At 55.3% G+C, this 24,880-nt stretch overlaps 3 protein-coding genes across 3 annotated transcripts; 2 read left to right on the top strand and 1 right to left on the bottom strand.

Moving 5' to 3' along the window:
• The first annotated feature begins 1,514 nt into the window (after positions 1 to 1,514).
• Positions 1,515 to 3,092, top strand: TGME49_229330 (Cof family hydrolase subfamily protein). The gene has a single exon (XM_002367836.1). It carries the CDS (start codon positions 1,771 to 1,773, stop codon positions 2,770 to 2,772), a length of 1,002 nt encoding a protein of 333 aa, XP_002367877.1. The 5' UTR covers positions 1,515 to 1,770; the 3' UTR covers positions 2,773 to 3,092.
• Positions 3,093 to 4,255: 1,163 nt separating this feature from the next.
• On the top strand, positions 4,256 to 5,200 carry TGME49_229320 (Cof family hydrolase subfamily protein; the record flags this gene model as incomplete). Its single annotated transcript, XM_002367835.1, has 1 exon — positions 4,256 to 5,200. The coding sequence occupies one exon, from the start codon at positions 4,256 to 4,258 to the stop codon at positions 5,198 to 5,200; it is 945 nt and encodes a 314-aa protein (XP_002367876.1).
• Positions 5,201 to 6,316: 1,116 nt separating this feature from the next.
• On the bottom strand, positions 6,317 to 24,834 carry MED14 (mediator complex subunit MED14; the record flags this gene model as incomplete). Its single annotated transcript, XM_018780227.1, has 11 exons — positions 6,317 to 9,039; positions 9,754 to 9,833; positions 10,337 to 10,438; positions 10,888 to 11,362; positions 11,991 to 13,145; positions 13,727 to 13,837; positions 14,126 to 21,657; positions 22,365 to 22,542; positions 22,864 to 23,029; positions 23,676 to 23,841; positions 24,301 to 24,834. The coding sequence occupies 11 exons, from the start codon at positions 24,832 to 24,834 to the stop codon at positions 6,471 to 6,473; spliced, it is 13,068 nt and encodes a 4,355-aa protein (XP_018636915.1). The 3' UTR covers positions 6,317 to 6,470.
• Between the last annotated feature and the right edge of the window lie 46 nt (positions 24,835 to 24,880).

Here is a 24,880-nt window from a genome sequence, read left to right as displayed (position 1 = left end):
CACAGGGACACGCGTTTCGCGATGAGCGTCCTTCTTTGGATTCCTTCGCCACATTCTTCAGACTTTCAAAGAGGATCCCGTAGACCAGCAGAGCGGACAGCCCCGTAGGTAATTCACCGCAGAAATACAGGAGAAAGCATTCCCCCTGCATACCAGTTGGGAGGTCGGCGAGTGGAGAGACACGGGTATAGGGTAATGTGGAGGTGAGCAATACGCAGTGATACGAAAAAGGAAAGGCCTTGCACGGTCATCAAAAACATCTCAAAAAGGCGATCTTTGATCGGGTCCTGCTCTGCGTTGGTGATTTGCCTGTGTTCACCGCTTGGTGAACGCCAGAGAGACCGGCAACGCTTCCACTAGATTCGGCAGCTCTTATAGCATGTTAACAGCAGCGGCAACACTTCTTAAAGACACGTGGCTGGGCTACCACTTACGAAATTCGACAATGTGCCCACAGCCTACATTGGTTCCGGCGTACTTTTTTTTCCGACTCCCCGGGGGCCACAACCTAGGACAGTTCGGCTCCGGAAAAGCACTAGTTGAATCCCATTTCGGGAAAAACTACACGGCAATCTTGGACGAGGTGCGACGGAAATGAAGCCAAAGCTTTTCACAGAAACCCAAACGCGAGTCATTCCCTTTTGTCGCAGCTTCTATGCAGCCTCGCGACGACATGATCTCGATCACGAACGTCGCGATTATTGCCAGTGTCGCGTTCACAAGTGGCCTGGAGTCTGGCAGTCAAATGATTACATGAAACGGAACTCTGGAACATGAAAAGCTGTTCAGGTATCCTGTATCGCCCAATGTAAAACGGCAAAGGCGTCGTTGCAACTGGAAGCAAACGCAGCGCAGGAGAGGCATTTCCAGAGAATCCTGGTTCTGTGGAAATGCTCGCATCCGAAATAGGCGTGTTTGTTCTGGTACCACTGCGGCCGGCTTTTGTATGCAAACGAACGGACTTTTTGTCGTTCCGCGAGAGAGAAGTGTGGCACAATACTTCAACCACAGATGAGTATAGTATCACGATCTCGCCTACAAAGCTACTTTACTATTTTCCACATTGCCAGCGAAAGAGACTTCGTAGTTCACCACACAAAACCGTCATTTGTGTCAACGCTTAATGAGGCAAGGACGAACTGTCGGCTGCTGCGTTCTCCATAACGGATCCATTTTGGTTGTGCCACTCGCTCCAGTGGCTCCTCAAGCAGACGGATGTGCGGGGGTTCTTTCTCGATCTATTTTCTTTCAAATGTTCTTTGTGTGGGGGTGATCTCTGTGGTGCCTTTGGGGTGCGTCCTCTCGTGTTAAAATGGTGATGATATTCAACCTAAGATGACGCCTGTGTCATCCCTGTTAGCTCACTCGCGTCTGTGTGATGGTTGTCGTGGAATTTATGCTCCGCTAGTCGCGGTCTGTAAAGAGCTGGCTTCACAAGACGGGACAGCGAGCACGGTCGGCCGAAGGCACGTGCCGCTGTCTTTGGAATACTGAGTGAGCGACAAAGGCCTTCTGCAAGCGCGACTCGTCGTTCTTTTTTTGTGTGCAGCTTGGTCGTTTGTTTCGGCGGTAATCACAGCCAAGACAAGAAGGTCACAGCCAATCAGTTATATTTGTTTTGCCTTTTTTGGTTATTTCGTGGAGCCGACTTCTTGCGACACGTCGGAGATCTAATATACAGCCCGTCCCGGATGGGTTCACAGGAGAGAGAAACTCGCGGCATTTTTTTGCTCAATCAGATTTCCGTGAAGCATTCTCCAACAAGACATCATGATGTCAGCGCTCACTGAGATGATGGCTCGTGACTACAACAAGACAGACGCGTCAGAAGGCTTATCGACGACTAAGCTTGCAGAGACGAAACTCGATGGGAAAACGGGTACGGCTCTCCTCAGAAATCGCTCTCTGCGACGTCTGGACCAAGCGTGTCTCACGAAGCATCATCCGGTGAAGATGATCTTGACGGATATGGACGGCACCTTTCTGAACTCGCTTCACGCCGCATCCAAGCCCAATGTTGAGGCGTTTGCTAATCTCAGAAGATGCGGTATCGTTGGTGTGATTGCAACAGGTCGGCCTCGCCAGAGTGTCATCAGTGGCATTGGGCTACCAACTTTTCAACGCATGATGAACAACGCTGCTGGACCGGGCATCTTTATGAACGGCAGTGTCGTTTACGGTCCAGACGGGAAAATCATTTTTGAGCGCCACATCGACGCAGAGTCGCTCCACACAGTCTTAAGCACCGTCGAACAGCTCGGATGGAGAAGCAGGGTGTGCGGCTACAATTCTCAAGGAATCTACTGTGAACAGAAGAACGAGGTCAACTGGCGTCTGCACATCGAATACGGAGAGCCCGAGCCTGAGCTTGTTCCTGAAGGCACGTTAGACCAGATGAAGTTCAGCAAACTTATTATCAACGGAACGGATCCCGAGATTGACGACCTGCGACCAAGTCTTGAACACAAGCTGCCAGCAGGCGCAAAGTGCGTCCGGCCTCTGACTTGGAACTTGGAAGTTATCCCAACCGGGATTTCCAAGGCAGTTGGAATGAAAGTTTTGCTGGATCACTACGGCCTCTCAAGCAACAGCGTCCTCACGATGGGCGACAGCGAAAACGACATCGAGATGTTCCGTGCATCAGGAATTTCTGTTGCAGTCAATAATGCTTCTGGAATTGCTAAGCAAGCCGCCAGCTACGAGACCGTCTCCAACGACGATCACGCCTTCGCAGAAGTTGTGACTATGCTTTGTTGCAGTCCGCAGGACTGACGTATAATCTATTTTAATTTCGTTTTCCAGGAGGAAATGTTTTTTAATCGTTTTTGTTTACGAGTGCTTAAATAGTTTGTGCTCGTTTTTGTGTTGGGGCATGCTGTCAGTGTCGCAACACTGTTTCTTGAACAGTTTCATGGTCAACTACTTTTTCAGGTGCAAAGCTGTCGATCGGAATTTGTGTTGAAGGCTTTTTAAAATTTTGGCGCTTTTTCAGAGAGTGAAGTTAGCATTGGGAGCGGGGAGAAGCTGTGTCACTGTGTCTGAAAACCAGAACTTGATGCGACTTTGCACTGGGCACCAGTGAATCGTAACTTCAGACCCTCATTCTGTGAAAAAACAGAACATCTGGCACGTACGGGAGTATACAGGCTAACCGTTGCGGCAGATATGAATGAAGTATCGACTGTACACGTATCCAGACTAGCATAGCGCTTTCGCAGTACAAAATCAGCGGCGGAATGTGTCGCGTTTGGGCATGCGCACCGTACACTTGCTTTGTCCAGAGAATGAACAGGAACCAACGCCTATGACTCGAGACTCTGCTGAGTGATCGTAACGCAATTCATGATTCTCTATGCACTGTGGTACAAGCAAATAAATACGGCTGGTTAAATATTTTTATGTATCGATGGTCTTGTACTGATTGCTGTCTAGCAGTGTTTGAAGTATATTCCTTTCTCTCAAGTCGCTACCGGACAGCCTCGAACTCTTTTATTTGCATCGTTGCCTGTTAGCGAAGATTGAGGTAACTGCCTGGTTCACCACGGTTCCACCTACGGGCACCCAGTCCGTCTTCGCTGACGTGCAACACCACACACGAGAAGAAGGGAGCACTAAACCAGGTGCCCGCAGAGGATGTGATAGCCCTCAAGCCACAAAAGGCCCCCTAAATGGCAACGCGTTCTTTGACTGCCAAGCACCATATGTGTGTCAGTTTATGGTGGACGTGGGGCTGGAAACAAACGCTTTCGAAAAATTGTTAGTAAGGTTCATGCCTCCACTGTTCTGAATGATTGTCTCTCATGTCAGTGATGAAGGCTAGTTCGCGTTGCCGCCGACGCAGCCGAAAGGTGAGATGCCATCCGTTCGAATGATGAAGACGCTTAAACCATTGGCCATTGAGTTATATACTTTTACAGGATTTTGGCGTATGCTCCAAGTGTGGACATTTAAACACCGCCCATGTCAAACATACAGTCGACTCCAGAAAAGAACAGAATAATCGGGGTTCTCTTGTGACTCTGCTGTGGGCACTCATTCACTCTTTTCCCTCGCGGAAACAGCTACGTGACTGGCTTCAACTTAAGTGGTCCCTGCCAGCTTTAAGCTGAACGTCGGTAACGAAGTGTTTGTCTACGCTTGTCGGGGTGGTACCAACCTTCGCGGTTCTCCTCTCTTGCGAGGTAACAACGTTTGAGGGCATCTCTTGTGTTGGCGTTCGACTAGTCCAGTTTTGTTCATCACCCCGGCCACCAACATGAACGGTTTATTCTCGTGTTGCTTCGACGAGTGTCTGATGGGCTTCGGAGAAGAGAAATATCTGGTGCCCTTCACCTGGAACCAGCTCCGTCGGCACTATCCAGTTCGGCTACTGCTTACGGACATGGATGGGACTTTCCTCAACTCCGCCCACAAAGCATCGGCTGCAAATGTCGCTGCTTTCGCATCTTTGCGAAGTCACGGAATCATTCCTGTTGTGACTACAGGGCGGCCGCGGCAAAGCGTGATCGATGGTATAGGTCCCGAGGTATACGAGCGAATGGTTCCTCATGGAAAAGGCCCGGGAATTTTCATGAACGGAAGCGTCGTCTACGGCCTTTCGGGGGAGCTCCTTTACGAGAAGCATATCGAATTGAGTGACGCTGAACAACTATTCCAGGCGTTGGACCGGATCGGCTGTCGGGACCGCGTTTGCGGTTACAACGAGCAAGGCATCTATTGCGAAGAAGAGAATGAATTCAACTTCAGACTCCATCTGGAGTACGGCGAACCCAGGCCCACCGTTGTTGAAAAAGGCCAGCTTCCAAAGATGAAGTTCAACAAGATCATCATAAACGGAACGGACGAAACAACTGACAAACTCCGAGCAACGCTTGAGCCTCAACTGAGTTCGGGTGTGAAATGTGTGCGTCCGCTGACATGGAATCTTGAAGTCATCCCCGCAGGCATTTCCAAAGCAACAGGCATGCAAGTTCTTCTTGACCACTTGGAACTCACGCGAGCAAATGTTGCTGCTATGGGGGACAGTGAGAACGACGTAGACATGCTGAAGAAAGCTGGTGTCCCGATCGTTGTTGCAAATGCCACGGACGTCGCGAAACGAGCTGCCATCTATCAAACGGTCTCGAACGATGAGAGTGCTTTTGCCCAGGTGGTCAGTGAGCTTCTGTTGGCTCAAGCACACTCCAGCTCCAAGTCGTAACTAACTGACGCCTTCGTGGGTTGAGAGCTTTGATCTGTCTCCAATTTTTTTCATTGCTTTTGTACCAGATGTCAAGAATGCAGTTGACTGTATGGCGTGATTGATTTTGAGTTACCAATTTGGAGTTCACCTCGTGGTGGTTTTCCCTGGCACGCGGCGCTCAACAAACTGGTCCTTTGTAAACTGGAAATTGTAATTTGCTGACGAACCGTAGCTTGCGTCTGAAGGAAAAAGTCACAGAGCTTGTGTCGCCTGGCTTTTCAGCGAGGCCACTTCGTTCTCTGATCGTATCTTGCACCGCTGGTACCCAGTTGTTCCATCTGGCGAGGAACACTGCACTCAAAATCATGACTCATCACCACTGCAGCCGAGGGCTCTCCGTACAACAATGCGATCGCCAGGCAGGAAGCAAATTCACTAGTGAGGCGGGTTCAGTAGACAAGTGCCTAGGTGTATTATAGTGGCGTTGCATTTTCAGTCAATCTGCATTAGTGGACGTCGACAAGCTAACAATGAAGGAGAAAGTGTCTTTGCTTGATGGACACAGATGTCCTGGTGCACAAGGTGTAGCTGTATTGCGTTCGTTCATGCTGTACAGTAATTGACCGGCGTATGTCAGACTACCGCTGTGATCTCGCTGTGCGCTCCATGTACGGTATATTGTTCGAACCTTGAGACTCAGATTTAAACGTTTTACTGCTTGACAGCATCTCCGTAGAAACGCATCTTGGTGAGAAACAAAGCCGTCTTGTTAGATGCTGCACGAAGTTCGCAACTGTGTTTTTCTGGCCACAATCGGGAAAATCAGGAATTCGGGGCTGGCAACGAATTCCGTAACGCCCTTCGAAAACCTCTGACGTCCTGCTCGTGCTGTCCGATTCTTTTCCCTGCAGCGTCCACTATTATCCAGGTTGCTTCACCCATTCGAAAAAACGGTCTGCCTCTAAGCATCATTTTAGTGCCGGCAGCGCGATCAAGCATCCGACGTCTCCCCCCACGTTCGGTTCTTTCAGAAGTCATCGACGAACAGACACAACGCAATACAGAAACAGCAGGCGCACTAGGAGTCATGAGCGCTGTGGACGTTTAGCACAGCGTTCCTCTTGTTTGGATCTCTCGACAAGGTCAGCACAACACACTCAAACGGCGACTACAGTTGTTCATCTTCTACTCTCAACCTAGTCCACACTTTGCATTGGCTACTCCTTTTTCACCGTCACCAGCATCCTGTGTCCAGCAAACTCTTTCCACCTGGCTTTCGAATGGATGCCTACCAACCTGGCCCGCCTCGAGCCGAAGGGTGCATTTGCTGGTGCGGATCGTGATGCGGGTGCCCTGGCTGGCTGCTTTGTTGCTGCTGCATTGAGTAGCCGTAGCCACCTGCCCCGGTGTCTGCATTTCCTTGTTGATAGAGCTCGCGTTGTCCACTGCACACCGGGCGCGAATGGCGACTCGCCGCCGGGTGCACAGACACCTGGGTTTGTTCCAGCTGTGCGTGAGGCATGCCGCAGCCTGGTGCTCCGCCCTCAGACACTCCGGCGTGGGCCACTTGCCGAGAAATGCCACGGTCGAGCTGGGGGGCGTGCTGCATGTGCATGTGTGGCTGGGTGTGGACACCAGGGATCGGTTGCTGGCGGTGAGTCGGCGTCAGACTGGCTGCCGTACCCGCTTGATGGAGGTACTGACTTGTTCCACCTACTTCACGGCCGCCGACCTGGTAGCCTTGGCCTCGACACACCCCGTAGCTCGGGGTATCGGAACCTCCTGACCGGGTGTTCTGTTGGGTCTCTTCCGGATTGCTGGCATGCCCGGCATAGGTCTGGCGAGGCGGCGACTGCATCTGCTGAGCCCCCTGGTGGAGCACCTCTCCGCCTCCGGATCTCCACACAGGTCCTCCACGCTGTGCAGGATGCATCCCAGCAGCACCCGTCGAGGCCGCTGGTCCGCCCACGCCTTCCGTACCGGCTGCGCCTCGCTGTGCAACATCGTACGAAACTTGCTGCTGCGCGTGGATTGCATGCTGATGGGGGGCTTGTTGCATGCGTCCCCGCCGCGCTTGCAGCATCAAAGCCTCTTGGGGATCTCCATGTCGCATCTGTGTGGATGTCACGCCCGCTGGAGTTTGCGCGACCACAAATCCAGGTCTCGCACCCTGCGCCGCCGTGTGCTGAGGCAACTGTCCGGAAAGACTCCTTCCCACCTGCTGACTGCCTTGGTGTTGAACGAGATGGAAATGCGGCGAAGCGGCCTGGTGTGAACGGCTGCTGTGCGCCAAGCCATGAGCTCCATGGAACGCCTCCTGCTGCATCCTCGCCCCCCTGGAAACCTGCTCCCTGCCACCTTCGCTCCCGCCGCTGTACCCCGCTAGGCGACCCATTTGCCTCTCCCCGCCGAAAGAAGCGTATCCCTCTGTGTGTGGCTGACCCACGATGCCCCCATAGGCCTCTTGCGCCTGCGACGCCTGCAACGTCGGCGGCACCTGCCGAGCCTGGAGAGACAACTCTTGGCCGTGGCCCAGGGGTACGCCACTCACTCCCTTCGCCGTCGCCATCGGGATCTGTTGCGGTGGCGCACCAGAGACACGCATGGCTGCATGCGCCATCGCCGCCTGCGTCCCGTCGCTTGCCGCGTGAGGCTGCGAGATTCCTTCCCCGTGGCGATAGCCCCCTTGAGGATCCTCGACATACCCCGAATGCCTCGATGGCTCCACGAGAACCTGCGCAGGTGCCCGCATCCCCGGCAGAGTGTGGTGGGAAGCTGCGCGTCCCGCCTCCTGATCTGTAGATACAGCGCACGCTGCGCCTCTGCGTCCACTGTGAGCGGCAGATCCGCTGTCTCCTGGAATTTGTCCGTTTACTCGAGCATCGAACGCAGCCTGGCCACCTTCTAAGCTCGGCCGCGAAGGCACTTGCCGTTGGGTCGGGACCAGGTGAGACGACCCGGGAACTGCATGCAGAGTGCTGCCCAGCCCCACCGTTTGCATGCACTGCACCCCCGGAATCCCGGCGGCCGAGGCGATCGGAACGCCTGGGTGGCCCAGCCCCGGAGAATAGTCTTGTGGGACGCCCTTGATTTGAGGCACAGACGCCTCCTTTCCAGGAAGGCCGCGGATTCCGGCTTCCCTCCCTCCGACAACAAATGCATTGCCAAAGTGTCTGCCTTGTGTTCCTCGCTGCTGTGCTGGGTCCACGTCGGCTGATCTGAGTCCTTGAGCCTGCAAATGTGCGTGGCCTGGAAAATGCCTCTCTGCACCCGCCGGCGCCACCGAGCTTGCTGGGGGCTCAACCGGTTGGGGTGTACGTACACCGGGGGCGCCGCCCTCGCTGTGGCCAGGCGACAGCCGCGAGGCGGGGTGGCCCTCCTGGTAAATGCCACGGCCAGCTGCAGTGTTTGCAGTGCGTTGAATCTGAGTTTCCACGAGAGTACTCGTGGGAGGACTTCGATCGCTTGTCACCGGGTGTCTTCCCGCGCCGGAATCCGCCCATGTTTCCCTCTGCTGTAACGGCGAGGGCACTGGCGCTGCAGCAGCCGCGCCAGGGCGGTTAAGCGCAAACGCGCCGGCCTGCCCTGCGAGCTGCCGAGCCTCCGCAGACACCCGGGCATCTGGAGCAGAGAGAGTGGCTTTCTGAGGAACTTTCGCGACAGCTTCTGCGTGGGATGAAGGCGCCGCACCCGAGGACGATGACGCATTCGCCTGGAGTTCGCGTGAAGCGGCAGCGACAGGCGGACGACCTGGCTGAGGCCCTCCAGAGACACCGCTCCGCGACGAGGCGGGCGGCGCATGCAGTTGGCTTTGTCCAGTCGTCCCCGACTTTGCGCCCTCTGGGAGTTCCCCTGCTCTGAGGAAAGAAAGCGGAAACACGGACAGAAAACGTTTCGTGTACTAGGGTGGATGGTCATTTGTTGCACGCTCTTCGGGTGAAAGTCTACAAATGTGGGTTCCCTAACTATACGCTTCACACCCTTCGTCCATGCATTGAGACGGGTCTCGTCTGGCTTCTTCGGCGACCCTCGAGAACGTCTGTTCTTTTGTGCGACAACGCATGAGGAGGAAACCAATCCCTCCTGCTCAACTCTGCGTCGCCTCCAGAGGAACCGATGCAGTCCGGCAACATGCACGCTTGCATGCACTGCGTTTCGGCGTGACTTGCAAGGCGCGTTGAGGGACGCGCGAAGCTCGAAACGCGAGCAAACCTAAGCGTGGAACCGAGAAACTCCACCTCCAACCAAGACAGTTAATGCGATGAACAGTCACGGAAACCCTCTCGGACTTGGACTTTGAAAACCGAGATGCACTCTTTCGAATTCTCGATTTTCTGTTCCCCTCAGGCCATGCGCTAGCGACTCGAGACTGGTCCGACTCTGAAAGTGGGGCGCGAGGCGTTCCAGGCCCCAGAGCTCAGCGAAGGTGTCTTCAGCTATTCCTGGGCGCGTGCTCAACGCATGCGACCTCTGGCGTCTGTGAAGAGAGACAGCCAAGAAGGAACGCCGGCAGCCAAGAAGGAACGCCGGACAGGGCAGTCGACAGTGCAGAGAGGACTTCCGACACTCACTCATGTTGGGACGCGAGTTTCTGGAGAGCCCGCGCGAGTCCGTCAAAGTCGACGGCGCCGAAGAAGAGCGACGCACATGCCTGCAGCAGTTTGAGGCAGCGCCAAGAAGAACGGAGACCAACACAGACTTAATGACGGGGGGGGGGGGGGGGGAACTTCGATCGAACAGCGAGGTGAAGACGCAGAGGCACAGACAGACAGGCGCACAGCCGGAGCGACGGAACCTCAAAGTTCACAGAAGGAAGGAGAGAGACGGAAACGCATGCAGACTGAAAGCTGGTTTGGAACAAAGAAAATGTGGTTAAATTGGGAACGAACCACCACTGACGCGAAGGGTCGCATGCACGTCTGTGGACGCTCAGACACTCAAACTGCGTCTGTGCGAACTCCCTTTAGCTTGAATTCACGAGCCATCGGTTCGCGTTTCAGTTTGGTAGCACGAGACCGGTTTTGCGCATCCAAACTCGATTCCGCATGCAAACGGAAAGCACAGCCGCGGAAGCAGTGGACGGGAGAAGTCTCGAAACACACATGCTTCTCATGGACTCCCATCTGAGAGGAACTAGTTCTGCGCGACGCTCACCGCCAGAGAGTACGAAATTGGCAAGTGGAAATTTCGAGAGACGCGTTCCATCTGTGGCTTTAACACAGCCGTAGAGACGCGGCGCTCGTGGCGCTGAAGTTCCTGAAAAGGACAAGCACGCGTTTTACCGTCTATGTATGCCTGTATCTCTCGCTTCACCTCTGTCAACATCTGGATCTACCTCTCCGAATATCGCCGATTCTCTATCTCCATCTAAACGCTATCATATACGTCTATCTACCTAACTCTCTATCCAAACCCCACCCATCTCTATTAATCTCTCGATAAGAACACATACACACGCATATATATATATATATATATATATTTGCACATGAGTATGCCTATGAATATATATATACATATATATATATATAAATACATGAGTAGAATGCTACAGACATTGAAGTGCAAAAGTGTGTTTGCATTTGTGTTTTCGTGTGGTTAAACGGGGGAGGACCCGCTGTCACCTCTCGGAAGGTGAAGCCTGCTGGTTCTCCACGCTGAGAGATACCTCTGGATTCGCATGCATGCAGATGCTTTTGGCTGACCTGCAGAAGAGCTGGGAGTTTGACGCCTTGAATGTGAATGAAGGAGACATGGGGAGGCGGGAACGGCTGGATTCTCAACGTGGCAGTGAAGCATCGATACACCGCAAAAGGAGACAACTGCTGCGCGAGACTTGCCGTTCCCTGCACGGCCTGAGACTCCGACCAGGCCCCCACGGCTAGCCGAGAAGGAACGACTTCTTTAGATAAAGAAGAGGCTTCCTGAGACCTTTCTTCTCCACCTCTTCCTTCTGAAACAACTCCCTGCTGGACGCCAGCAGACGAGGAAGAAGGAGGAGCGGCTTTGAGCCGTGGCTGAAGAAGACGGGCCGGCTGGGTTGTGGGAGGGACAGGCGCGGGAGGAAGGAGAAAAGGAAGTTCAACTCGAGGAGGAAGCAGATGAAGAAAGTGAAGAAGGGAGTAGAATGGACAGTGCTGGAGGGGGAGGAGGCGGTGCAGCGCGAACTCCATGCAGAGACTGAAAAGCAGAGGCAAGAGGCAACGACAGCCAGAGAAACGAATACCGGAGAGCACATGCAGCAGGCGACGGCGCACAGGCACAAACAAGCCAATCAGAGGCTAACGTCTACACCTGCGGAAGGGAGAAGAAGAGAAAGAAGAGAAAAATCGAAGAAACACAGAGAATACGCGCGCCTCGCTGACCACAGAAACAAATGGCAAAGCAGTTTCCCCTCTGAAAAAAAACTTAAAGCTTACATACATGCTAATAAAAACATATGCATATATATATATATATATAAATATACGTATACATGTGTTTTAATGTATATACATATATACATATATATATATATATATATATGTAGAAATATATGTATACACATGCATAGGGCGTTGTTTCCGCGAATTAGAAAAAAGGTGAAAGATGGTAAGGCCACACAGAGGGTTTTGTTCTGTTCTGAATTTCATTCTTCGAAACTGTGCCATTCTTGTGTCCAGTTGCATGCACGTTTCGTGGAGAGGACGCTGTGGGTAAATCGCTACGTCAGTGCATGCACGTCTGTTTGCATCTACCTGTTTGTCTCTATGTAAACCTCTACTCATCAGTGTTGCTTACGACGCATGCATGTGGACGTTTTTCTCACCTGTCTGGCGCATGTTGAGGTAGGAATCGGCATTCAATGAACGGGAGTTTGGGGAGAGGAATGAGAAGAGGAATGCCCGCCGACGGAGTCTCTATCTCGGGGAGAAGCGTCTTTGTTCCTGTCTCAAAGTTGACACCTTCTGTCTCTTCGACTCCCGCTGTCTCCGTTCTCGTACATGTCCCTCCGCGGGCGGCGTCGCCTGATCTGTCTCTCGGCGCGGCGTCTCTCGAAAGAGAAGAAGCGAGAGAAGCTCGTTCCACCCCACACTCTGCGGAGACAGCGAGCTGCGTCTTCGTCTCCCCGGCGACGAGAGCATGCAGCTCCGAGTCTCTGCGGAGATCTAGTCTCCACTGTCGCGCGTCGAGGTAGGCGAAGACTCTCGCGAGGAAAGAACGCATGCAGCAATACTCGTTTTTGTACAGCGAGAAGGAGTGAAGAAGTCCGTCGTGCAATGCCTCTACGAGACAGCAGAACCGGACAAAAGCAGGATCCGCGTCGAGAGAAGTCTCCGACAACGAAGGATAGTAGCACCGGTAAAACCACTCTTCTCGGATGCGCGCGTCGGCGGCGCTTCGGCGAGCTCTTTGGTCTTCCCCAGAGGCCGGCGAAGAGCCGCTTTCCCTCTTCGCCGAAGTGGAAAAAACATGGTCCAAGGCATGCGCGCTCTCTCGTTCTTCCTGCGCAGCTGCTTTCGCGTCGTCACCTTCTCTCCTCCTCGTTCCGCTATCAGGGCCTCCCGTGACGTACGCAACTCGCAACGAGATACTTTCTTCCTCTCCAGGCGGCGCCCGCGGGAGGGGAGGAAGAGATGCGTCACTGGCGGCCTCGCCTCGTTCCTCCTCGTTCCTGTATTCGTCTGTCGGCTTCTCGGCCTTCAGTCGTTCTCCGTTCTCGTCTTTCTCTCGCGTCGCTCGTTCCTTCGCATTCTTCGCTCGCGCGCGCTCTTTGCGCAGAGACACCAGAGCCGCGTGGAAGGCGAGATGAGCGGCCAGAGAGCGAAGAGGCTGCAAAAGCCATGTCGCCGTTTCTTGCAGAGAGTCGCGGGAGGCAGGCGCAGAGGCCGCAGCCTTGGGGCGCTCGCGAACCGAGTTTGCATGGAGAAAGTATGCGACGAACGTCGGGATGTTATTCAAGGGCAGACAAGGTGCCACCGAACTAAAGACCAGAAAACGAGAGACACCCAGAAGCGCCGCACAACAAACAACCGGGAATGCACGCGAAGAGGTGCACGAATCTGAAAAGAGACTCCGATACATACAGCTACAGGTGAACGTGTACACACAGAGAGATAGAAAGAGACAGGGGCATACAGACAGTCGTAGGAATAGACAGACATGGTTAGACAGAGATACAGCGATAGGTCGGTCGATAGAGACAGCGAGATGGACAAACACAGAAAAAAACGGAGACAGAAGCAGAGAAACAGACAATCACAAAGACAGTGGAGTAGACAAAGATGCATAGACACAGATGTGCTCATAAATGAATATATATGCAGGGACGGAGGTGTAGGTAGATAGCGATATACAGTATATATATATATATATAAATCCATCGAGAGAGAGGCATTTATGGGCAGATATAGGTACGCATAACTGCACAGATAGTGGTGTTCTTGATTGACTAAACAGGGAGACAGAGGTCGCACGAATGTATACGCAAATATATATATATATATATATATATATACACGTGTGTAGGTGCACATGTTGTTTTTGTGAGAAAACAAGACTCACCACATGAAGGTTTCGAGCACAGACAAGCTGCGAGTTTTTTCTTTGTTCTTCGCCCCGGCGGCGGAAGCGGACCCGAGCTGAAGGTGGAAGTAGGGAAGGACGACGCGCATGCTGACACGGAGCAGACAGTCCAAACAGCAAGAGAACAACATGAAGCACACATATTTGTTTTAAAGTTTAGCGTTTAGAAAAGCGTATAAACCTACGTAGAGTTTTATGTATATACAAATAGTGTGTGTGAACGAATACGGGAAGCATGGTCTCGATAATATTTTCCACATGTACTCTTTCCTCTACACGCAGACAAGCATGTGTACATATATATCTAAGGCAGTTTCAGGAAAGAAAAGATGTCGGGTGTCTCTTTGTACTGTATAGTCCTGTTGTGACACTCTGTACCATCCATCTGAGTCGGCGTGGAGTCGCGGGAGCAGCGGCGGAATTTCGTTTTCTGTCTGTCGGCTTATGTTCGGTCTTGGGCTGCCTGCAGACCCCCAGGGCGCGAGGAGGGCTTGGGAGGTGGCGGAGGACCAGGCGATGTCGGTAAGAGAAGTGGACTGTCCTCGAATCTCTTCGCCTCCTGTTTCTCTCTGTGCAAACCCGTAGGTTGTCTGTTCATCCTGCGAGCTCATCTTGCCCGCTAGCTGGGTGCCTCCGTCGGCGCCGGCAGGCCAGGGGAGGTTGAACAGCCTGGGTCTGACAAATTTCCAGGAGGATTCTTTCGCCTTGAAGAGGCTGTCGTGAGACAAGAGGAAACGAGAGACAAGAGGTGTTTCGCTGCGTTCTGTTTCCGGCTTCACCCTTGATCGACAGGCCGCTTTTTCGCCGTCTCGGGTGTTGAACGGAGTCGAGGAAGGAGAGGCGGGGACAGCCGCGCAGAGGATACGGCAGGGAGAAGAAGAGAAGTCTGAGTAGCTCACCGACAGCGTGAGCGCAGAATCCCTTTCGTCCTTCGCTTCGTCTTCCGCGACCTGCGTTTCTGGAAGTGACGTCGCGGTGTCCGTTTCCGGATCTGAGGCTTTCAGGGTCAAGGATTCGAGGACCACTGAAGAGGAGGGAGGGAGGGAAGGAGACAGGGAAGACGCTGAGAGAATCGCCGACGCTGTCAGGGAGACTTTCGCTGTAGAGTAGACGGCGAAGACGCGACAGAGTTGGAGCAGGGGAAGGAGGACCTGCGGAAGAAGCAGACCGGGGAAGAAGAAGAGCGAAGCGACCGGCGCTGTGGTGTACAGACAGTGGGAGCCGCCTAGGAGGAGCGGCGAGGCACAGGATAGTTTCAGGCAAGTGCTTGGGCTGAGGAACAGCCGCGGAAGCTCAGAGAGAAGAGAAGAAGAAACGCGAGAGCTGGACTGAGACGCCGCGCCGAGGAGAAAGAACGGAGACACCGCAGGCGCGAGAAGACTGCCGCACGCGGGCGGGGCTGCATGCAGTCTCTCAGACGTCTGCGCGTTCTCCTCCGCCATCTCGTCCGCGTCGCCATCTCCTCTCTCTCTCTTCACCTTGAAACTTGCGTTTTCTGCCTTTCGATGAGTTGCCTCAAAATGATCGACTCGAATCGCCGCACAAGCTGCAGAGGCAAAGTGCTTCAGGGCCGACGCGAAAGACGCGAGAAGCAGAACTTGGAAGGAGACAGTCTGCCGAAGGCGCGACAAAAGCTCGCCTTCTTCGCCGCGCCTCTCCCTCTCTGCCATCTCAAACAAGCCCACCAAATGCGCTGCCCCCGCCGCCGCCTCCACGTCCACGTACTGCACCGTCTTCGCTCCTCTCCCCTGCTCTGCATGCGCTGCATGCGCTGCAGGCGCTGTTTCAGGCCTGTCGCTTCGGGTGTTTCCGCTTCGAATGAGAGCCGCAGACTCTCCGGGGATCTTCCTCGGGGCGCCGCGCTCGGGAGGCGGCTCACGCGTCTCTTGGAGGACAACGTAGAGACGCAGACAGCATCTGCATGCGTAGTCGAGGCGGAGGAGGACTGGAGGAAGACCAGGAACTCGAAGGAGAAGAGCGGGAAGACACGCAGAGGCGAGAGTCGAATCCTCCGCGAGGGCGCCGCCCTCGTCTCCAGATAGAGGAGAGGGAAGAGATAGAGACAAAGGAGACACAGACCTCTGGCTTGTCCCTGCAAAGCCGGGCGCCTCGCCTCCACCCCCTCGGGAAGTCGCCTGCGTCGCGCGCGCAGGCGACACGGACTGTACGTACACCTGAGTGAGTTCGAGGCCGGCTGCTGCGGCCGCGTCGGAGAGCGCGCGAAGAGTTTTTTCCGGCGACTCGCAGGTTCCCGAGAACGCAGCACTCAGCTCCTCATGTGCTTTCTCGTTCCGCTCGTCTCTGGACAGTTCCCCAGAGTCGCCCTGCCCATGTGGACCCGCTGTCTGTACACCGCACCACGGCGCTGGTCCGGTATCACGCGCGCCATCGGCCTTCGCCTCTCTGGCGGCCTGCGCGAGTTCGCTTCCCCTGCTTTTCTCTCCGTTCTCGGACTGCGAAAGAGTCAAGAAAAGCGGAGTCCCGCGGAACGCACGAACGCGCCTCTGTTGCGCCTGGCGGTACTGGGGCGACCGCAGCGCGCGTCTCTTCACAGGCATCGTCAGGAGGAGGCAGTCGTGGAGAGCGAGGTAGGACGCCAGCAATTCGCTACTGCTCGAAAGCAGCTGCAGCATTGTCCCCAGATGCTGAGGCAGGAGACGCTGCGCGGCTTCTGCTTGACGTGCGAAAAGCCAAGACAACAGCGAAGAACTCGCTGCCACTCGGAAGGCAACGACAGAAGAGCCGACGGACGCACCCCACAGAGAAGAACGAGAGAACCTTGGAGCGAATGAAGACGCCGACGAAGAAGAGAGAGAAGAGGAAGAAGCGGAAGAAGGAGAAGAAGAGGAAGAGGGAGAAGAAGAGGCAGGCGTGAGGGAGACCAGATGTGGAGCCGGGACAAGAGGGGCAGTGGAGCAACTGACAGACAGGGTCCGAGAGTGGGGGGCAGAATGGAAGGAAGGAAGGGCGTTTGGAGGTTCGCTGCAGGCTGAGGAAGCGAGACGTGGAGGGAAGAGAGACGCCAAGGCGACTGTACAGGTGAGCGTTTCGCATGCGTTAGTAGACTCTGCCCTGAGCGAGGAAGCTGTTGGGGCTTGCGTCTTGCTTGCAGAGAAAGGCAAAGAAATCTGAGAGGAGAAAGGAGCTTCCTGGCGATTGCCAGCTGTTCTCCGACGAGCCGGCGTATGGAGGAGGAAGCGCAGAGCGCCGGGGAAACACGCGAGAATTTCGATCGAGTTCCCGTATGCTTGGCGCTGAAGAAACAGCAGGTCTCGATGTAGGTGTATGTACACCTCGAGGCGAAGGAAGGCCGCCAGGCACCGCCCCACAGTTCCGGCGAAGGCCGCAGAATGGCGCGAGGCGCCGACAGACGACACTGGTGTTCTCGACGCCAAGTCCTCTCCATGAGGCAACGTACACACAACTCGGAAGTCGCGACATTGCGTCATGACAAGCGGATTGGCTTGAGCGTCGTCTTGCGGGTCACACGGTTCTGCGTGATCCTGTGAAAGCTCATGTTTGCTGTCTCTGGCTTCGCCTTCTCCGCCGGCTGGCTTCTGCACGTCGGAGAGTTTGCGCGTTTCACCCCGCAAGCTTCTCTCGAGACGCAAACCGCGAGCTGCGCCTGGCTTCACTTCGCGGATATGGCACGAGCACTCGATGTGGACTTCTGTCGACTCCGAAATCGACCCGCGCTCGGGATTCTCATCAGTTTTGTCGCCGGCTGTCTCCACCACTTTAGTCTCCTTTTCCCCCTCGGCAACACTCGCTTCTTCTCCCCCTGTCGCGTCGCTCTCCCGCACCCTCCAAAGCAACTTCACAACGGGCGAGAAGAAGTCTCCTGCCTCTCTCCTCTCTTCTCTGTTTTCTCTGTCTTCTCTGTCTGGTCTCGCCTGTCTTGCGGCTCCTGCATTTGTTCCCTCGCTGTCGCTTCCGCCGTCTGTTCCTCGTGCGTCCTCCTCCCTGGTCGCTGGTTCCTTCGCTGCGGCCTTGGCCCACAGAGAAGCTGAAACTCGAGACATGATAGAAGAGACGCTTGCGCTTCTCGCGTCGCTCTGCAGACTGTTGAGGAAGTCCGAGAAGGGAAGGATAACTTCACTGGCTTGAGCGTTCTCAGGCTTGCAGACGAAGGCGAGGCGTGAGGCGGAAAGGAAAAGAAAGAAAGAAAAGGGGGCGCCGGGGCGAAGCAGAGGCGAATAGCTGCTGCTCCTCTCCGAGTCGCAAGCAGTCGTCGCAGGACTCCGTTCAGAGAGGGGACGAGAAAAGAGGAAACTGAGGAGCGACCGCCGGCTGCTCGGCTGTCCAGACAGCGCATCTGAGGCGTCCTGGTTCACCGAACACGCTAGGAGCAAGGCTTCCTCCTCCGGGTTCGACTCGTCTTCTCTCTCGCCTGTCTCCACCTTCTTCGCTTCACCCTTCTGGTCGTCATGTCGAACGCATGCAGACTCGCTGAACGTGACGCGGCTTGTAACCGTAGGAGCGTCGCAAAGATCGCAGGCCAGCAGCCGCTCCAGCAGGAAACAGCGAAGCAGGCGGCGCTCGGATTCGTCCGAAGAAACGTGTTGTCTCTCGGGGTCTCTCTTCGCTCGCCTCTCGGTTCCTCGCGACGCTTTGTCTCCACCCGCGCATGAAGGGCTCCTGCCCGAGAAAACGTCCTCCGACACAGAGACAGCGGCTGGAGCGAGAACCGAGGCGCCTGCGGACTCGCAGTTGTCTGCAAACTCGCAAGTCTCCTTCTCTCTGGAAAACGCTGGAAAGACGTCTGCTTCTGCTGTACAGGGGAGAGCGAGAGGCAGGAGAGACGCGAGTTCCTCGAGGCGTTTGAGGACTCCGATGTGTCTGCGGAGGAGCCCGTGAACCGCGCGAAGGTAGGTTTTTACGGAGATGCAGCGTAACGACCTCTTGCTTTCTCCCGCTCCTCTGGTCGCGTCTCCCTCCTCCAGAGACAACCGGAACGGAGAGTGGAGGAGCCTGACAGAAGCGCAGGGTTCGCCTTGCTTCGAACGAAGCGAAGCGTATTTCTCCGCGTTTTGATCTCCAAGCACATGTCCAAGAGAATCTGCAAACACAGACGCGGCCGAGTCACACACCGGCTGCGTTGCAGGGAACAAGAGGTACGTACAGCCGACGACGGCGTCGTCGAACAAGACGCAGGCGACGAGGAACGACGACCCAGAGAAGGACGCCGACTCTGGAGTGGAAGAACGGCCCCCTTCTTCATCTCCAACTCGGATGCGGAGGAACGCTGTCGACGTCCAGGTCGTTGAGGGAGAAGGCGAAAAGAAAGCGGCGCCTTCTCTCTGTGATGTCTCGTCTTCTTCTTCAGCGGTTCTCTCTTCTTCTTCGTGTTCGTGTCCGCCCTCGACGCGCTCGCAGACACCCGACGCGCCTTCCCCGCTCTCCTCATGTGGCGTCGCTGCGTCCCTGCTTCGCTTCTTGCAGTTCGCACCTCCAAACCGTTTCCGTCCGACTCTTTCAGATCTGGACGTCGTCTGGAAAGCCGCGGTTTCGTGGACTCGAAGATGCAACAGCTTCTCTAGAGCCTCTGCTGCCTCAGAGGCCAGAACGCCGCCTACCGGCTGAGACACTGCACTTCCTTTTCCAGCGCAGACCCCTGTCCACGCGTCTCGGCCTCCGCAGTCCACTTCTTCATCACCTTGACGTCGTTCGCTCTCGCCTCTCTCTCGACCTGTGTACGTTCCGGAGTCCGCGATCTCCCCGCCGTCTCTGTGTGCTCCTCGGTTCTCCTTCAGAGCCTCATCAGTCCTCCGTTCTCGTTCGCGGAGGCGCGCGTGCACTTCCGCGACGACCGCCGCGCGCGGACTCCAGCTCGCGAGATCAGGGGAGGCGGGCAGGAGATCGAATCTCTCTTTGCCAAGAGAGACAGCCGCTTCGCCGAGAAGCAGGAGAAAGGCCGCTCGCCGGACGAGGGGGAGCAGCAGAAGAAGGTCGCGCAGACTTCGCGGCACCGGCGCCAGCAACTCCCGGAGACGCCGCGGCAGCCAAGCACAGCGAAGCTGACCTGCCCCCGTGGTGGGGTCAACAGACAGCTCGCACGCGCGGCCGTGGTAGACCAGACGAAGGAGACAGGTGGACGGAGACACCGAGGAGACAGTGTGAGGAGGTGGAGACGGAGAGACAGAAGCGGGGGGCAACGCGGCTGGCGCGGAGGCTTCCTTCTCCGCACTCAGAGAGAAGAAAGGAAGCGCCTCGCCGTCGAGAAGAAGCTCCAGAGAGTCCGGAGCAGCTGCGCGACAGAGCGCAGTGCAGAGTTCTTCGTCGGCCTCTTGCCTGAAGCTTGCTTCGTCGGCCTCCCGCGAGGGTGGCGCATTGCGCAGATATGCGGCCTCGCTCTCTCTGCAGGCTCCGCGGAGCGACGCCCCCTCGACGGAAGACCCGGCGGCCGAGGCACTGGAGCGCGGGAAGCGGAGGTGATAGGCGAGCGTGAGCAACTGGAGCAGACCGAGACACTGAGACGCGCATGAAATCCAGTCTTCCAGGTGAAGCCTGTGTGGCTGCCAGGTCGACAGCGCCCGCCAACAGGCTTGCCGGGAAACGACCGACAACGCAAACGCGTCTGCCGCGCTCAAAAAGCCAGACGCGGGGGAAGAAGAAGACGAGGAAGAAGAAGACGAGGAAGAAGAAGACGAGGAAGAAGAAGTCGAGGAAGAAGACGAAGACGAAGAAGGGTGCTCGAAGAGTTCCATCATGGCGTGGAGCGGCCAGAGAGAGACGGAGACTCGCCAGGACGAGGCGCAGAGAATAAAAGCGAGAGAGACCGGCATCGCAACTTTGTCTTGTTCCACTGCAGGACCCAGAAGCTGTCGCCTCGACGGTACGCTGGCAGCAGCCGACGCCACCTGAACCGCGTCGTTGACCTCAGCTGCTTCGCTCTTCTCCCCTGCCTTCTTCACCTCTCCTTCTCGTGTCTCTCTCGGCTCCACATCTGTCGCTGAAGAAGACGATTCGACGTCGGGTGCTTTCTGTAAGAGAGATTGGAGGCACCTGCTTCTGAGGCCGCCGCATGTGACATCGAATCCACCGAGGATTTTCAACTGCAGAAGGACGGAACCTTTCTTCTTCTCGTCTTCCTTTCCGTCGTCTCCTTCAGCGTCGCCCTCTGCGTCTGCCGCAATTGCAGCTGCGGTGGCGAGCGGGACGAAGAATCGCTCTTCTTCACCACCCTCGCGCTCTCGCTCCTCCCAAACTCGCAAGTCTTCATCTTCTTCACTTTCCTCTTCGTCCACAACCTTGCACGGCAGCGCCTTCGTCTCTCCGCGGAACCCTGTCTCCTTCTCCCGCTGTGTCTCCTTCTCTCCCGAGAGCTCGTCGCCCCCAAGCCCCACAGGCCTCCGCTCGGCTTCGCCGCCTGTGTGGGGTGCGTCCTCGTCGGCGAGGCCGGGGAGGAGGCGCGAGGCCAAGGACCGGTGCAGGCTCTGCTTCAGCGCCCGGAAGGTCACGTGCGACAGGAGGAGACGGCGAGGCGGCTTCAAGCTCGAACAAGTGAGACGCGAAGCCGCGAGCGTCGCGGCGGAGGAGAGACGGAGCAAGCGGAGAGCCTGGTCGCGAAGAAGATCCATTTCCACGCAACTGCTGACCCTGCGCGAGGAGACCCACAGGGAGAAGAAGGCATCGCACGACGCCGAGACGGACGCAGGAGACGGCAACACAGAACCTGAAGCGACGCTCGAGAGAAACGCCGAGATCTCCTCGCGGACCTCTTCAGACACAGACGCATCAGTTCCAGAAGAGGAAGAGGGCCAAGCACTGTCTGCGTGGGTGTCAAGGCCGCGGTCTTCGGCGACAGTCCGAAGAAGATTCTCTTCCGCTTGAAGAACTTCTAACTGACGCTCAGCATTTTCGTGCACTTCCGTCTGCCAGCGATCCAACTCGGCCTCGCTCTCCAGCAGCTGAAGACAGGCACCCAAAGCGAGAAAATCGATCCACTCGGTCTCCCCCTGCAGCGTGCATGCGGCTTCAGAAAAAGAGGCACAAATCTCAAGATGTATATGCATCGATCCAGTGAACATCACTTGATACGTCGACAGCGAAACGAGCCATTGCTCTTAAGACATACTCTTCAAAACAAATTTATACATACATATATATACATGTATATATGCATATATATATATATATATATTTATATTTATATGTAGATGTAGAGGGATAGAGAAACAGCCAAACATCGTCGATGGAGATCCATGTGTTTTTGATTATTTTGAGTATCTGTCGGGGAACAAGCACGGTGCTGTTCTTCCTCGAAGCGGATTTCTCAAGAACAGAGGCTTTCTGAAGACGGATGCGAGGAGTGAACCAGGAGGGCCGAGGTCCACGCGCCTCACAGCGCTTGCAGAGAGAGACGCGGAAGATGTTTTTCCAGTCCAGCTGGAATCCGGTGAACAGAGGCCTTCACGGCGAGAACGAGCAGACGTCACTTGCGTCGCTCGACCTAGCGGAAGAGGATTGTGCACAGACGCTTCACCCGCTAGAGTGCCACCGGGAGAGCTTCGGAGCAAAACGGCCACTGCGGCTCGGAAAGCGAAACAAGAAGAATTCAGCGGAAGCGCACAACGCAAACTACGAGGCAGAGTGTGGGCCTCTGGAACTGCCTCACTTGAAGTCTTTCTGCGACCGCTGAAAGGTGACTTCGCAGAAGAAACAGAAATGCTGCGTTGTCTCCAAGAGCTGCACTGCCGCCCGGAGTGCCTGCACCACGCGATGCCGCAGCTGCTGCATCCGCGCCGAATCCATTCTCCTCCAGAATCGAGAGACGAACAGCTAGAGGCTGCAAGCTGGAAAAAAGGCAGGAAGAAGAAGAAAGGAGAGACGGAGAAACGCAAGGTAGAGAAGAGAAAAGGGAGACAAGAACAGCCAAGGTGACGCGCGGAAGCACACGTTCGAGACCGAGAGAGACAGAGAGAGAAGAGATCCGCACTGAAGGACGCGAATGGAGAAACCGAGAGAGCGACAGAAGCAGAAACGAGGAGACAGCATCCAAACGAAGCGCAGACTTCCCCGACAGCCAGCGCGCAGGCTCCCCGCGGCTCTGTCTTCTCACTTTATCCTCCTGTCTTCCTTTTTCATGTCGTGAAGTTCCTGTTTTCCGAGCTTACGTTGTGAGGTCGGAGACCGCCTTCACATGAACCTCGTGGGGAAGCGAAATGTGGACGTGGGCGTCTTTCTCCAGGTGTACGTACACCTCTCTTTTCGGGATCTTCGAGAAATGGAGACGCAGCAGCAGCGCGTCTGTTACGCGTCGCCGCACTTCGTCCATCTCATCTGAAAAAAAGACAAGACCAGTGGAAACAAATCCACGGTCGAACCTAACAGTCGTCGCCGCCTTCGCCAAAAAACGGAACCAGCACTCGCGCGCCCGAGTGTCGCTGTACATACACCTGAACTCCTCTCTACCAATCGACATGGTCCCTCACTTCAACCGCAAATCCCTTTCTTTATATACATCTGAATAGGAATAAATATACACCTGCAGTTACATGTGCTTGAAGAGACACACCGGTAGATAAATATAAATAGATGCGTATACGAATTTGCTGGCGCAATACCGTATACATTTGTAATGATACCGATAGATACAGTTTGATCGATAGATATAGATAGACAGATAGGCAGATCGACAGATAGATAGATAGACAGATAGATAGATATAGGTGGATAGATGTACACAGATAGATACAGACAGATGTAGACATATGGATATAGATGGATAGATGTACATAGATAGATACAGATAGATGTAGGTAGACAGATAGAAATAGATAGAAGGGTATAGGTAGAGACAGAAAGAGAGATACGTGGACATAGATGAGAAGCTAGACCTAGGTAGACAGGTGGACAGGGACAGGAAGAGACAGAGGAATCGGAACCCCGTCGCTGGAGCTTCTCCATTTCTGTGACATTTGCTTGCCTTCGTCTTCTTCGCCTTTGGAGTCGATGGCTCTTCCAGTGAGCTGCAGAGGGAGAAGACGAGGCAGGCGGCGATACATGCCGGTGGCAAGCAGGTCGACTGCTGCGTCGATGAGCGGCGCGGGGGGGAGAAGTGGAGGGAGCTGCTGCTGCAGTTGCCACTGCGACTGCAAAGGGAGAAAGAAAAACTGGAAGAGTGCGAGTTCATGGAATGGCAACAAGCGACTTGCGCGAGCAGAGGAAACAACTGGGACGAAGAGAAGAGAAATGGGAGACGAAGTCACAACAGCTGAAACACTCCCGGAGTTGAATGGACGTAAATCTCCGATGCTCACGCACAGCGACGAACAGAGATGACGAGAAAGAGGAAGAGGAGAAGACTGAGGAGGACGAGTCGACGCGAGGCAAGCTGAGACACCGGGAAGAGAAAGGCCGGAAGCAAGCAGAGCATGACAACGCGACAGACAAGAAAGGCAAACAAAGAGAAAAGAGCGCGCAGAAGACGCGGTGACACCTCAGGAGTGCGACGAGGACCAAGACCGAGCGAAACAGCATGCAGAAGAAGGTGGAACAACGGTGCTCGCAAGAGCTCCACGAGCGCGGAGATCCCTCCTGTGTGACCTGACCATGAAGGCATCCTGAGAAATGCGTTGTTTCTGCTGATCCATGGCTGCGATTTCCTGCAGGAGCTTCTCCACGGTGCCGTGGTGCGGCTGTCTGCTCCAGCCGACATCGAGGAGAAAGAGTTTCAAGAGGATTTCCCGTGTATGGCGACAGTACTGAATGAGTGCAGTCCGAATCATGGTGCTCGCCGCTCTGCGGTTCTCTTCCTCGCGATCGGCGCATGCAGGCTCTTCGTCGCTGCCTCGCGAAGCCAACAGAGACAGCTGCGCATGCGCCACTCGCGCGCAACTCCGAAAGTCCCTCGCACACCGCTGAAGCGCGAGGAGGAGCAGCGGCTGCAGCGGCTGCGGCCGCGTCTCGAAGAAAGAGGAAAGCATCTCGGTCTCCGGATACAGTGGAGAGAGCTGAGAAGGGGCAGGCGCTGAAGGAGGCGACGACGGTGCAGGCAGAGAGTGGAGAGGAAGAGAAGAAGCAGGCAGAGACTGAAGAGGAAGAGAAGGAGTCTCCCCCGCAGGGGAGTTTTGAACTTGATGCATCGTGAGGACCGGAAACGGAGAAAGAAACTCGGCACCGAAGACGCAG

This window comes from Toxoplasma gondii, chromosome VIII (genome assembly GCF_000006565.2).
Source record: "Toxoplasma gondii ME49 chromosome VIII, whole genome shotgun sequence".
NCBI classification, from domain to species: domain Eukaryota; phylum Apicomplexa; class Conoidasida; order Eucoccidiorida; family Sarcocystidae; genus Toxoplasma; species Toxoplasma gondii.
This window is presented reverse-complemented; position numbering and strand designations above follow the sequence as displayed.